Source organism: Xenopus laevis, chromosome 6L (assembly GCF_017654675.1).
Source record: "Xenopus laevis strain J_2021 chromosome 6L, Xenopus_laevis_v10.1, whole genome shotgun sequence".
Lineage (NCBI taxonomy): Eukaryota > Metazoa > Chordata > Amphibia > Anura > Pipidae > Xenopus > Xenopus laevis.
This window is the reverse complement of record NC_054381.1, coordinates 149,080,530-149,093,478: the sequence shown is the minus strand read 5'-3', so window position 1 is coordinate 149,093,478 and position 12,949 is coordinate 149,080,530. Positions and strand designations below refer to the sequence as shown.

Genomic DNA, 12,949 nt, shown 5'->3' with positions numbered 1-12,949 from the left:
GATTAACTGTGTAGCTCATCGGTAGACTCTCCCTGTTTCACCTGCTCTGTGTCTACCAGTATAATTATACCTAGTATTATTGGTGGCCAAAGCAATATTACTTGGCCTGCCACTCACCAACCCAGTGGGTCTTCAAGTGAACCCTTGATCAACCCCTGCTGCTTTCCATACTCTCCCTCTGTTGCTGATGCCTCTCTTTTTTGGTGTCTTCTGCTAATTTTCTCAGATTTGTTGTACTTGCATGATCAGACCACAGCAGGAGGCATAGATTGACACTCATGCCTTGGGTGCCTCTGTGTCCTGGTCCTACCAAACCTAAAGGAAAGGTAACATCAAAAATTTAAAGTGTTTTAAAGTAATAAAATATAATCAGTGTTGCCCTGCACTGGTAAAACTGGTGTGTTTGCTTCAGAAACACTACTATTGTTTATATAAATGAGCTGCTGTGTAGCCATGGGTGCAGCCATTCAAAGGAGAAAAGGCTCAGTTTACACAGCAGATAAGCTCTGTAGAACATAATGGTGTTATCTGTTATCCACTATTTAACCTGTGCCATATAGACTTTTTTCAATTTCTGCCATTTCAATTTCATACTTGTTAATATGAACTATAGTAGTGTTTCTGAATCAAACAAACCAGTTTTACAAATGCAGAGCAGTACGTTGTATTTTCATTACTTTAAAACACTTGAATGTTTTGGTGTTACTGTTCCTTTAATATTGGTAAGTAGTTTGAGCTTGAAGGAAATCCCTTGTGTCTTTAGGCCCATAATGTATGTCATATTGTTTGTGTGTTTTATTGTTAATTCCTGCGTTTTCTTACAGGAAGAAGAGGAGATTGATATGGACACAGTGCATGACAGTCAGGCGTTCATATATCACCATCTGAACATGTTGGAGAGACCGTCAACACCAGGTACCATTAAGTTACATGGAACAAGATTTTGGTAGATGCTTAGCGTCCTGTTCTATAGAGACACAGAAAGGGGCGTTACTCCTATCTCATAAGCTACTCTGCCCTGTAGAGCCCTATAGAGACTGTTGTGCTCCCCGGAAGTTATGGAACCCCCTGAATAGCAGTTCCCTCTCCTATAATATATCTGTACTGTCTGGTTCGATATGAGTGGGTTACTGTGTTGGTGCTGAGCTATTTTCCATATGTATTTACAGAGGAACACTTGCATTAATCTTCTAGAAATCTAGGATCTAGAAAGCACAATTGCCTATTACTTGCTTCCTGTTCCTTTAAATAATTGCATACCTTGAAGTTACTAATCTGATGCTGCCCTGAGTTAAGGAACCCCCAAAAAACTGATCAAGAGAGTTAAAACTGACCCCACAGAAGTCCTCGCAGACAAGCGTTCCATTTACAAAGGCCATAACAAAGGTCAATATAGGAGTCTAATTCAGCACTGGCCTTAAAGGAACAGTAACACCAAAGAAGTATATTGTAGTAATACAGATATAATGTACTGGTTTCACTACACTGGTAAAACTGGTGTTTTTGCTTCAGAAACTGTACTATAGTTTATATAAACAAGCTGCTCTGTAGCCATGGGGGCAGCCATTGAAAGCTGAAAAAGGAGAAAAGGCAAAGGATACACAGTAGATAACATATAAGCTCTGTAGTGTACTGTGTATCCTGTACTTGAATGGCTGCCCCCATGGCTACACAGCAGCTTGTTTATATAAACTATAGTAGTACTTATCTGTCATCTACTGTGTATCCTGTGCTTGAATGGCTGCCCCCATGGCTACACAGCAGCTTGTTTATATAAACTATAGTTGTGTTTCTAAAGCAAACACACCAGTTTTATCAGTGCAGGACAACAGTACATTATATTGTCATTCCTTTAAAATACTTTGGCTTAACTGTTCCTTTAATGCTCTAAACTTTGGATTAATTTGCTGTTGCACAGAGATAGCATTTGGCTTCCAGCACAGCTATTGGCTTTAGTGCCTGACATACACACACATACACACACACACCATCCGCAGCTGTGGGGCTCCCTAAGTGCAGCACCAATGATTATTCCAAAGACACAGGAATAACGGTTTTCTCTTACTTTCACATCTCGAAATAAGCCTGGTATCTGTGTTACACTGTATGCCATGTTAGGTCACATTATCCTTATCTCATTGTTTTGCCTCCTAGTTTAACTATTGGATCACCAGAACCCCCAGATGTTGTGCTTAGCCAGTGTAATCATTGGCCAATCAGATTGTTAACCAGGCTGGTGTAAACAATCAAAACAAACAAAGGGGTTTGGGCCCACACACACACACAGATAATGGGGCCTGGAACGTATCATTTGACCCGCACAATAGGTCTGTGTGTGGCCAGCGCAATAGCCCACTGATAACCCTTTCTGTTGTCAGATCATTTACACTGATGTTCCAGATTCAAAAGCCACTGGAGCTGTATGTGCAGAAAGGCATCTGGTTTTGATAACGGGAATGAAATATGGCTCAGCGGGACAGCCTGCAGCAGGAACCCTGTACAAACACAGTAATGGCAGTATTCATCTTAGTTACTAACCCGAAGCAGGCAGGGATGAATTACTGTCCCTCAGAGCCTACTTCCATTACTAGTTCAGTAAATCAAGTTAGCGAGCAGCGTTTAAAGCGATGCTTATCATACATACAAGGGTTAGTGTCTGGAGGTACATGAGCACATCTTTAAAGGTAAGGGCACACAGGCAGATTCGGGGAGATTAGTCGCCCAGCAACAAATCTCCCATTCTTCGGGGGCGACTAATCTCACCGAACTGCCTCCCTTGCCTTCCTGCCTGCTAAAATGTAAATCGCCAGCGGGATAGCACTCGGAGCGTTTAGTTTTCCAAAGTCACCCGAGGTTTCCTCGTGAGAGATTAGTCGCCCCGAAAAAGAGGAGGTTTGTCCCTGGGTGACTAATCTCCCTGAATCTGCCTGTGTGACCTGACCCTTAAGGAAGGAAAAGCTTAAACTAAGTAAGTTTTATCAGAAAGGTCTATATAAATACACCAGTAAACTCTCAAAGTAATGCTGCTCTGAGTCCCCTGTCAAAAGAAACACAGCATTTCTTTCCTTCTATTATGTACTCATGGGCTTCTGTATCAGACTTCCTTAAACATCCAGGGCAGGGCTTGAGCATTGTCAGTTTGCTCCTCTCTCCCCTCTCTCCTGTAATCTGAGCCCAGAGCTATGAGTGAGCAGGGAGAGATTGAGGCAGGAAGTGATGTCACACAAGCTAATATGGCAGCTGCTATCCTAAACAAGAGAGCTTCTAGAGCTGTTTACTCAGGTATGGTAAAGCATTCTGCAGAATAAATATAGCATTCTAGCTTGCACTATTGTGGCTAAACTATTGGCAGTAATCTCGGTAGCTATCCTTCTTCTTTAGGGCAGAGACATGCGCTGCTATTTCGGGAGATTAGTCGGCAAGCGACAAATCGCTTCTTCCTCGGGTGACTAATCTCGCCCGAACTGCCTTCCCACCGGCTAGAATGTAAATCGCCAGTGGGAAGGCAGTTCGGGCGAGATTAGTCGATCGAAGAAGAAGCCATTAAAGGGATACGGTCATGGGAAAACAAGTTTTTTTCAAAAGCATCAGTTAATAGTGCTGCTCCAGCAGAATTCTGCACTGAAATCCATTTCTCAAAAGAGCAAACAGATTTTTTTATATTTAATTTTGAAATCTGACGTGGCTAGACATATTGTCAGTTTCTCAGCTGCCCCCAGTCATTTGACTTGTGCTCTTATAAACTTCAGTTACTCTTTACTGCTGTACTGCAATTTAAAGTGATATCACCCCCTCCCTTTCCTCCCCAGCAGCCTAACAAAAGAACAATGGGAAGGTAACCAGATAGCAGCTCCCTAACACAAGGTAACAGCTGCCTGGTAGATCTAAAAACAACACTCTATAGTAAAAGCCAAGTCCCACTGAGAATGATTCAGTTACATTAAGTAGGAGAAATAACAGCCTGCCAGAAAGTTGTTCCATTCTAAAGTGCAGGCACAAGTCACATGACTGGGGGCAGCTGGGAAACTGACCATATGTCTAGCCCCATGTCAGATTTCAAAATTCAATAAAAAAAATCAATCTGTTTGCTCTTTTGAGAATTGGATTTCAGTGCAGAAGTCTGCTGGAGCAGCACTATTAACTTATGCGTTTTGAAAAAAACATGTTTTCCCATGACAGTATCCCTTTAAGGAGACAAAAGGTTCTATTATTACCATATTTTCTAATAGTTCATTCCAAACTGATATGGAAAGACTGCTGTCAGTAGGACCTTCTCTCCAGCAAGTGCAGTACAAAGAGAGTGGGTTTGGTTGGAGCAGGTTCCGTTACAATGTGTTACAAAGATCTTTCTTCTCTCAGGGAAGGAACAGTCCGGCTTGGACTTACAAATGCCGCTGATATCTACACCCTTATCAGCCTTTATGAAGGAATCCAGCTCATCAAAGCACAGCGATCACCATCACCACCACCATCATGATCACAAAAAAAAGAAGAAAAAGCACAAGCATAAACACAAGCACAAACACAAGCATGAAAGCAAAGAGAAGGAACGGGAGCTGCTTCCTTTCTCCAATAGTCCTGCCAGCGGGCGCTCCATCAAGTCTCCCTCACTTTCCGACTGAGCCTGCCAGAGCGGCTGCTATGAGTATATGTGCTCGATACTATACAAAACAGTTCCATAGCAGAGGTGTAACAATAAACACAAAATACCCAGTGCCTACTGGGAGACTTTAAACTACCCAGAGTAGATGTCAGTTTTGTGGGTTTGACTCTGAGGGACCAGTCACTTCTGGTTATATCCCCATGAATTTGTGACAAACGGCAAGCCGTGTTTTTAGATCTTGATCGAACAGAGTTTTAATGTCGGTGACAGATGGCTGCTGCCTATGTTCACTTTGCAAGCCCTAATGTGATAAATCGGGGTTTTCCTTAAAGCGGAAAAAATGATCTACAAGATTTTATTCTACATCGTTTTCTTTTAAATGGTAAAGCTTGACGGTATAACATATATTTGCACATGCTAAGATAGATATCATTGGAAGCAGCTACGTAAAATTACATCCCCTTAAAAAATCTTAAAGATAAGTGAAAGTAAAATTGATGAGGGCGCTATTCTAAGCATTTTTGCAATGTACATTCATTTTTTTTTTTGAATTCCGAGATATTAAAAGTTACATGTACTGTTAACATCACTGATTCTTGTTACAACAGCGCCACCTGCTGGTCATTTTCTGACCAGTCTGACCACCAAGTAGTCAAGGAAGTTGTCAGGAGAAAGAAAGAGGCTGCTCTGATGTTCTTCTGCTTAGGAAAACAATTAGAAACCTTTCTCAAATCTTTGCTAACCAGAAGAACATCAGATCAGCCTCTTTCCTTCTCCTGACAGCTTCCTTGACTACTTGGTGGTCAGAATGCTTATCAGAATGCTTATGTATAATATTCTCTTCTTCTAATTTTTGCTTTAAATTTGCCTTCAGTTTAGGAACACAGAGCCCTATTATGTAACATTTTCCTTTCCTACAGTGCTGAGCAAGCCTGCTGGTCATTATACGTGTGTTGGTTCTAGTTAATCATGTGCTGGAAATTAGAACCTCTCCGCAATTTCTATGGCTCTATCGACAGGATCAGGTGCCTCTAAAAGATAGTTGTGTCCGTTTAAAGAGCCTTGTCATGCTCCTGCTGTCCATAATTGCCATTTCTGATAAGTATATTTTTTCACTTGCAAGTTGCAATTATTAAAGCAAAAGAACGAGTGTTAAAAAGTCCTTCCTTTTTGTACTTAGTGCTAACTAGTAAAGATTATCGGCTGAGCTGCCAGTGTGGGCTATTTAGTTGCTGTAGCTCAGTGACTTTTTATATGAACAAGTCTCTTTTAGCCAGTAGGTTGTTACAGTTGCACTCAGAGAAAACAGACTAGTCCAGGGGTTAAATGATCCGATAATTATAATTGGGCCCAATACATTGGTGACCACATCAGGTATGCCTAGCTTTATAAATTAAATCACAACTCTGGAGAACCAGTATCATCAGTCAAGTGATATTTTTATATGGTAGCACTACATGTTTCGGATCTCTCTGATCCTTCCTCAGGTGCCAGTGTTCACTGTGAACACTGGCACCTGAGGAAGGATCAGAGAGATCCGAAACATGTAGTGCTACCAAATAAAAATATCACTTGACTGATGATACTGGTTCTCCAGAGTTGTGATTTAATTTATGAAGACAAGGAGAAGTGGCGGCTCCCATACTCTGTTGGAAGAACCTAACATTGAAAGGACAAAAAGAGGGCCATTTACCTACACCTGATCCAATTATGCCTAGCTTTACTCTCATCCTTGATTTAGAAACATGGTCTATATGAAAATCGTCTACATATAAAGTATGAGACATCAGTCTTAAAGGATAAGTAAACCTTAAAAGCAAGTGAATGTAAAATTGATGAGGGGGCTATTCTAAGCTATTTTGCAATGTACATTCATTATTATTATTTTTTTTTAATCCAAGATATTAAAGGTTACATGTGGTTAACATTAATGAATTGTTACAACAGCGCCACCTGTTGGTCATTTTCTGACCAGTCTGACCACCAAGTAGTCAAGGAAGTTGTCAGGAGAAAGAAAGATCTGATTTTCTGATTAGGAAAGATTGGAGAAAGGATTCTAATATTTTCCTAACCAGAAAAACATCAGAGCAGCCTCTTTCTTTCTCCTGAAGTACCTTGACTACTTGGTGGTCAGAAAATGACCAGCAGATGGAGCTGTTGTAACAAAATTCATTGATGTTAACAGTACATGTATCCTTTAATATCTTGGAATAAAAAAAAATAAAATAATGTATGTACACTGAAAAAGTGCTTCGAATAGCACCCTCATCAATTTTACATTCACTTTTAAGGTTTAAGATTTACTTATCCTTTAACTTCAAATATCTCAATGACTATTTAAACAAAACGTTCCGTTGCTCTGTTGTTACGGAGAGCCTATAAAATGTAAAAATGACGCTAGATTTAATTGTGGGAGGATGGGTTCTATCTGGGATGTATTACCAACGCAGTGGGTGCTGAGGCCTAACAGGCGCTGATGGTTTGGGTGCAGCTAATATTCAGTGTGGTGTGGAAGATGTTAAAGGCAAGTGCGACCATCACTTGACATTGACTTCAGGCTTCAGTTCTCCAACGCGGGCAGTTTCAGCAAATGGCAGGGAAGGTGTTTGTCTTGGGCACCTCTTCCCATTAGGAGCCCCTTAGAAATAACGTTTATTTTGTAAGAATAAAAACAAACATAACAATATTTTTGCATTATGTTAAAACTTGACAGAAGTAAAATATTTAGGGAGTGTTTTCTGAGATTGGGGCCACAGCCATCCATACCGTGACCCCCCTGGAGTTTTCTTTTCCATATTTGTATTTCATTTTCTGGCTCTTTATTGCTCTGTTATGGACAAAAATATGCTAGGGGGGCAGTTTGTTACTTTTTTTATTGTAATTATTTCTTATTTGTGTATTAAAACATTTTGTATTCTTTTGTGTTTTATTTGTGGCTATTTCACAAGTTTTGCTTTACAAATACTCATTCCTAGTTAAATCGGTAGGAATGCGTCTGTGTTACTAGAAAAGCTGAGGCGCAAACTTCTTTCTGCACACAAGCCCCCCCCTACCAACCCCAGAGGTACCTGCATATCATATGGGGAAGGGTTACACCCAGCTAAGCAGTAGTTCCACAGTGGGGTGTTTAGGTGATATGTTCATTCAAATGTCAAGTTATGGTCATTTAGTTTCTCCTTTATTCTGATAGGGTACATGATAGGATGCAAGGGAGCACCAGACACCTATATTGACACCCAGAAAGTTAGGAGTGTAAAGGTGGCCATACACGGGCAGATTAACGCGGCCAATTTGGTCCTTTAAACCGATTCTGCAGTTTATCTGCCTGTGTGTGGGGGCTTCCAATGGGTCCCCCCGCTCGATATCAGGCCAGAAATCGATTGGGCAGGTTTGATTTTCCTTTGATCGAGGACCACATTATAGATTCCTGCATTGGGTCAGGTACCTGAGGATTACCCGCAAATACCTGTGGTACCCTGCAAGTTGCAGGTAGAAGTTATGGGTGCGGGTATAGACGCGGTTCTGCGGGTCTTCTCAATAGTGATTTTTACTCCTTTTTTTCTGATCACGCCTACTTCCGATGATGTTACTTCTGGTTTACAATGACAGCACTTCCTGTTTTACTCCTTTTTTTCCTGATCACGCTTCTTTCGATCATGTCACTTCCAGTTTACATTTACAGCACTTAATGATTCTTGTCGGTCAGCGGGTTGCAGGTAAGCTACTTGAGGGTCGGGTCTGGTAGCTGGTAAGAATGGGGGTCCGGGTTGCGGATTGCAGGTTGTGGGTACTGGTCGGGTGCGGGTTCCAAAAAATGGACCCGCGCAGGACTCTACCGCATTGGCTCATTGATGTGGTCCTACAACTCGTTGGCGCCCATTCAATTGTAATTGGATCATTCAGTCCTAGGGCCGAACGTCTGGATTAACTTGATATCGCACTGCCATTAGTGGACTTATCGTGTTAAGATCTGCTCCTTTATTGACCTCGCCAAATGAGTGGATCTAATAGTGTATGGCCACCTTAACTTAAGATCTTTATAGGCATAAGTTTTGCTCCTGATTTCAAACCTAAGTCATGCCATTACATTGGAGTTTGAGGGAGAGAAATCATGGGCTATGGTGGCAGTTTGCACTTGGCCCTCTTAGAAAAAGAGGATCATTGACTTCTGCCAAACAACATAGAAACACTGCAGCCATTATATTTATGTATCCCATAACTATTAAGCATTTACATTTTTAGATGTGATCTTCTAGCGATGTCAGGTTCTTACTCTTCTTACTTGCTGTAAATTTCTAAGGTCAGTGCTAAGGACACCCAAGTTTGCTGGTGAGATGAAGGCCGATGACAGAGTGACAAATCAAAGATACGTAGCCTCAATATACAGTAGACTTTTTTTTAAGTACAAAAGTTCTTAGTGTTTCTGATATTTTTTTGTCCATTTCACATTTTGATCTGCTAAATCAGTGATCCCCAACCAGTTGCTCATGATCAACATGTTGCTCACCAAGCCCTTGGATTTTGCTCTCCGTGGCCTCAAAGCAGGTGCTTATTTTTTCATTTCTGGCTTGAAGGCAAGCATTGGTTGTATAACAAACTGTTATGTTGCCAGAGTTTACTGTAGGTTGTCAATTCACTTAGAGACTACCAAATAGCCGACCATATCCTTTATTTGGCACCCCAGGGACTTTGTTCATGCTTGTGTTGTGCCCCAACTATTTTTACATTTGTAGCTCATGGGTAAAAAAAGGTTGGGGACCCCTGTGCTAAATTTTGCCAATCCCTGACTGTATCTTTTCATGCATTTTGAGACATCTAGACCTATTTTGTCATTCAACATTGAGTCAGGCTTCTATCAAATTATAAAAGTATCAGTGATATGTATAATGCTCAAAGGCCACAGACGATGTTTCTGGGATTGGAGAAGGCAGAGAGCATAACTGGTACAGCCCCCCGGACCCTCCAGTTCCAACACCTTTGACAGAACAATACCATTAAATGTTACCACAATACATACATAGACTGTGTCTTTCTCTATTGGGCACATCTACTCCAAACTCTTCCTATATAACGCTCTAGGAGTAACTCAACATTAGATTTATTCACAGGCTCCTGTTTCCCCTACTGAGACTGTTCCTGAGGCCTACACCATTCCAGGCCACTTACAGTATCTACTTTTTTAATATTATTTCTTTCTTTTCAATTATATTTATTGGCATTTTGAATAGACAATAGGAGCAAAAAGCAGGAAAGCAATAGTTCACCTTAACATTTGTCAATTTCCATAATAACAGAAAAGAATTATTTCCTAGTAATTCAATAATAATAAAACATCAAATATTAAATTTAACAAAAAATCTACTCTTCTTTAGGTGGGGAAAAAAATATTTAGACTAGTTCCGTGTATCCACACTAGACGGTGTGATATATTTTTGTTAAACTTGAGGCAGCCCTCCAACAGATACATTACCAGTGTTGCCTTAAGCTCTTAATCACCATCCTATAGGTAGGTTTCTTCTCATATTTGGCAAGGGGACACCGATTTCCATACTGATGTTTATAAAATTGCAAAACATTGAATGTGATGGTATAAATATTATGGTACAACCCATAATTACTAACACTCGGTTGTGCCAAGCAGTGTGCAATTCTAAAGTGCTTCATTATGAACATATGGTTTGAATAAGCCTCATACATACACGGCGGTGATGATGTAGCTCGGTGCTGTTGAAAGGACCCATGTTGTCCACCTATGAAAGTCAATTTATGGAGCGATTACACATTGAAACATCTGGCTCTCAATTTAATTACAAAGTTATTACATCTTTAAATTCTGATTTCCTGTTTGGCTGGTGGAGCATATCAATGTGTAGCATTGTATTGCAGGCCATTAAATCTTGCTTTAATAATTAGGTTTGCAGCTGTTTTGTCACTGGGAATTAGTTATATGCCGGCGCCTTGCCTTCTGCCAACTATAATGATATGGAGATGGAGAGGGGCTGAGCGAGTAGACACTGGGTGGTATGGCAAGAAAGCTTACGTCTATAAAGCACCATATTCCCAGAGCTCCATGATCCTGGCCACAGGTCAAGTGATTTTCTACAAGTCATATAAGTCTGAGGCGTTTTCTAATAGCTCTATATTTTATAGTAGGGGAGGCATTAGACATTACTGGGCTCATTAAGTGTCATTTTGAGCGCTAATTACCAGTTTTTCCACAATTCCAGTATAATTGCAGCCTCGAAGTGGTGATTTACTTGACACAATTGCAGTTGCATTAAAACACATGAACCTGAACGAGTGCTGGAAAAGTCATCACTTCCAGGAAGATGAGGGGGTCATTGGGGACTTATCACAATGGGGGGTTTAGTTCTCCTTTAAGCTTCAAGCCATAGTTTCCCTAAGAGACCTGCTTTATTTTAATTGTTACAATTGCTTTGCTTATCGTAAATTGTAACAAATGTATTAAAGTGCACCTGCCACATATTTTGGGCTCTCTGCCAAAAGCCAATTAGGTTTTAGAAACTTTTGCTGTGCAGACTTTTTCCCCTCTTTCTGTTTCCAAAATGTTGGGAGGTATGGTGTTGTATAGATAGATAGATATAGATATATATATATACACACATACATATATGAATACTATACACACATGTACTGTATATCCTTGGCAATCTGTGGATTCTGGAAAATGCCATAGACAGTCACTATTTATTGGGCTGTTTGGGCCTCTGAGTACTTGAAATGCCAGAGCCTATTTTATATCCCAGCCGAGGTCTGTTCTGGGGTATAAGGTTCTGGGTTACAAATGTTTATTTGCAGCATCACATAATGCCAAACACACATTTTTGCACAGGTGTAACAACTCTGACACACAAAAGAGCTAAGGGCTCTTACACACGGCCGTTTTTGCCTGCGCTCCCCTGCATTGCGCTTTCTTCCGTTCAGCTGCAGGGGAGGGAAGGAGTAGACGCAGTCAATTATTGTGAAGGGGGCTGTACTCACACACGCATGTATGTGCCGAACGCAGGTGAAATGCAAAATGCTGTGTCCCAACCTGCGTTTGGCGCTTACACGTGTCTGTGGATGCTGCTATTAAGCTTTTTTTGTCATTTTATTGGCATTATTATACTGGGTTGCACCCAAGCTTCTAGGGATCATCTTTAGGTAGGTGGTTGCTGCTGAATAAAAAGCTAAATAACGCAAATTATAAAAACCAGTTGAAAATTATCTCAGAATATCATTCTCTACATCATACTAAAAGTTAATTTAAAGATGAACATCCCCTTTAAATGTTAAATTAACCCTCTGTAGCTAAGCACACAACACGTTCCACTTATGACTTAGTGGGTTCTGTGTTGTTGAATGTGCAATTATGTGTAACGCACACAACAAGAATGAACAAAATACAAGTCAGACAGAAATACTCAACACATTCTTTTTTGTTTATTTACTCAGTATGTGCCTTTAAACGAAAAAGCGGAAGCCCAGCATAATCTGACGCACATTATTGTTTGTACAGGCCACCCCAAAAACAAATAGTTCCCTGTTAGCCTGTAGCTGTGCAACGTACAGATCATTATGCTGCATTTTAGCCTTATAGTGCTGAGTGTGCTTTAGTTAAATACTGACGGTTATGTAACAGAGCTTTGTTCTTGGCCTCCTCTCTTCCCACTAAAGCAAATTACTCCCTGATGGTTTCCAGATCAGCGTAGGGGCAACGCCAAGATGGGGGTTATGTACACTGTATCGGATCCTTTCTCCCATCTCTGTTCTGTTGTGTACTGCAGCCTCTGGTTTCTCCTTCCAGACATTCAGACGGTTCGCTCTCTTCTTATGGATTTTATAGTAGAGATATGTGATCTGGTATCCGCAAACCCGTTATCCAGAGAGCCCAGAAGCTCTATGTCATGTTTAAGTAAATGATTCTTCGTTAAAGGGTTTCTGTAATGATTTTTATGGTGTAGTTCTTATTTTCTAAATGACACTGTTTACACTGCAAATAATTCACTCTACCATATACAATTTTATTCCTGAATCAGCAAGTGTATTTTTTTTACTTGAAATTGATTTCAGTGCAGAATTTTGGTGTGTAGGCGCCATCTCAGGTCATTTTGCCTGGCCATGTGCTTTCAGAAAGAGCCAGCACTTTAGGATGGAACTACTTTCTGGCAGGCTGTTGTTTCTCCTACGCAATGTGTCGCAGTGGGACCTGGATTTTACGATTGAGTGCTATTCCTAGATCTACCAGGCAGATGTTAACTTGTGCTAGGGAGCTGCTATCTGATAACCTTCCCATTATTCTGCTGATGGACTGCTGGGGGGTGAAAGGAAGGGGGTGATATCACT

General features: G+C 40.8%; 1 protein-coding gene across 2 annotated transcripts in view; it reads left to right on the top strand.

The window, feature by feature from the left end:
* Nucleotides 1-4,735, top strand: part of taf2.L (TATA-box binding protein associated factor 2 L homeolog) — a 74,367-nt gene extending 69,632 nt beyond the window's left edge. For both annotated transcript variants that reach the window (XM_018268229.2, XM_018268228.2), the window contains exons 25-26: nucleotides 825-915; nucleotides 4,360-4,735. In XM_018268229.2, the coding sequence (XP_018123718.1) occupies nucleotides 825-915; nucleotides 4,360-4,622 (354 nt within the window). In that variant the 3' untranslated portion in view covers nucleotides 4,623-4,735. The remainder of the gene's footprint in view (nucleotides 1-824; nucleotides 916-4,359) is intronic.
* Nucleotides 4,736-12,949: the final 8,214 nt, after the last annotated feature.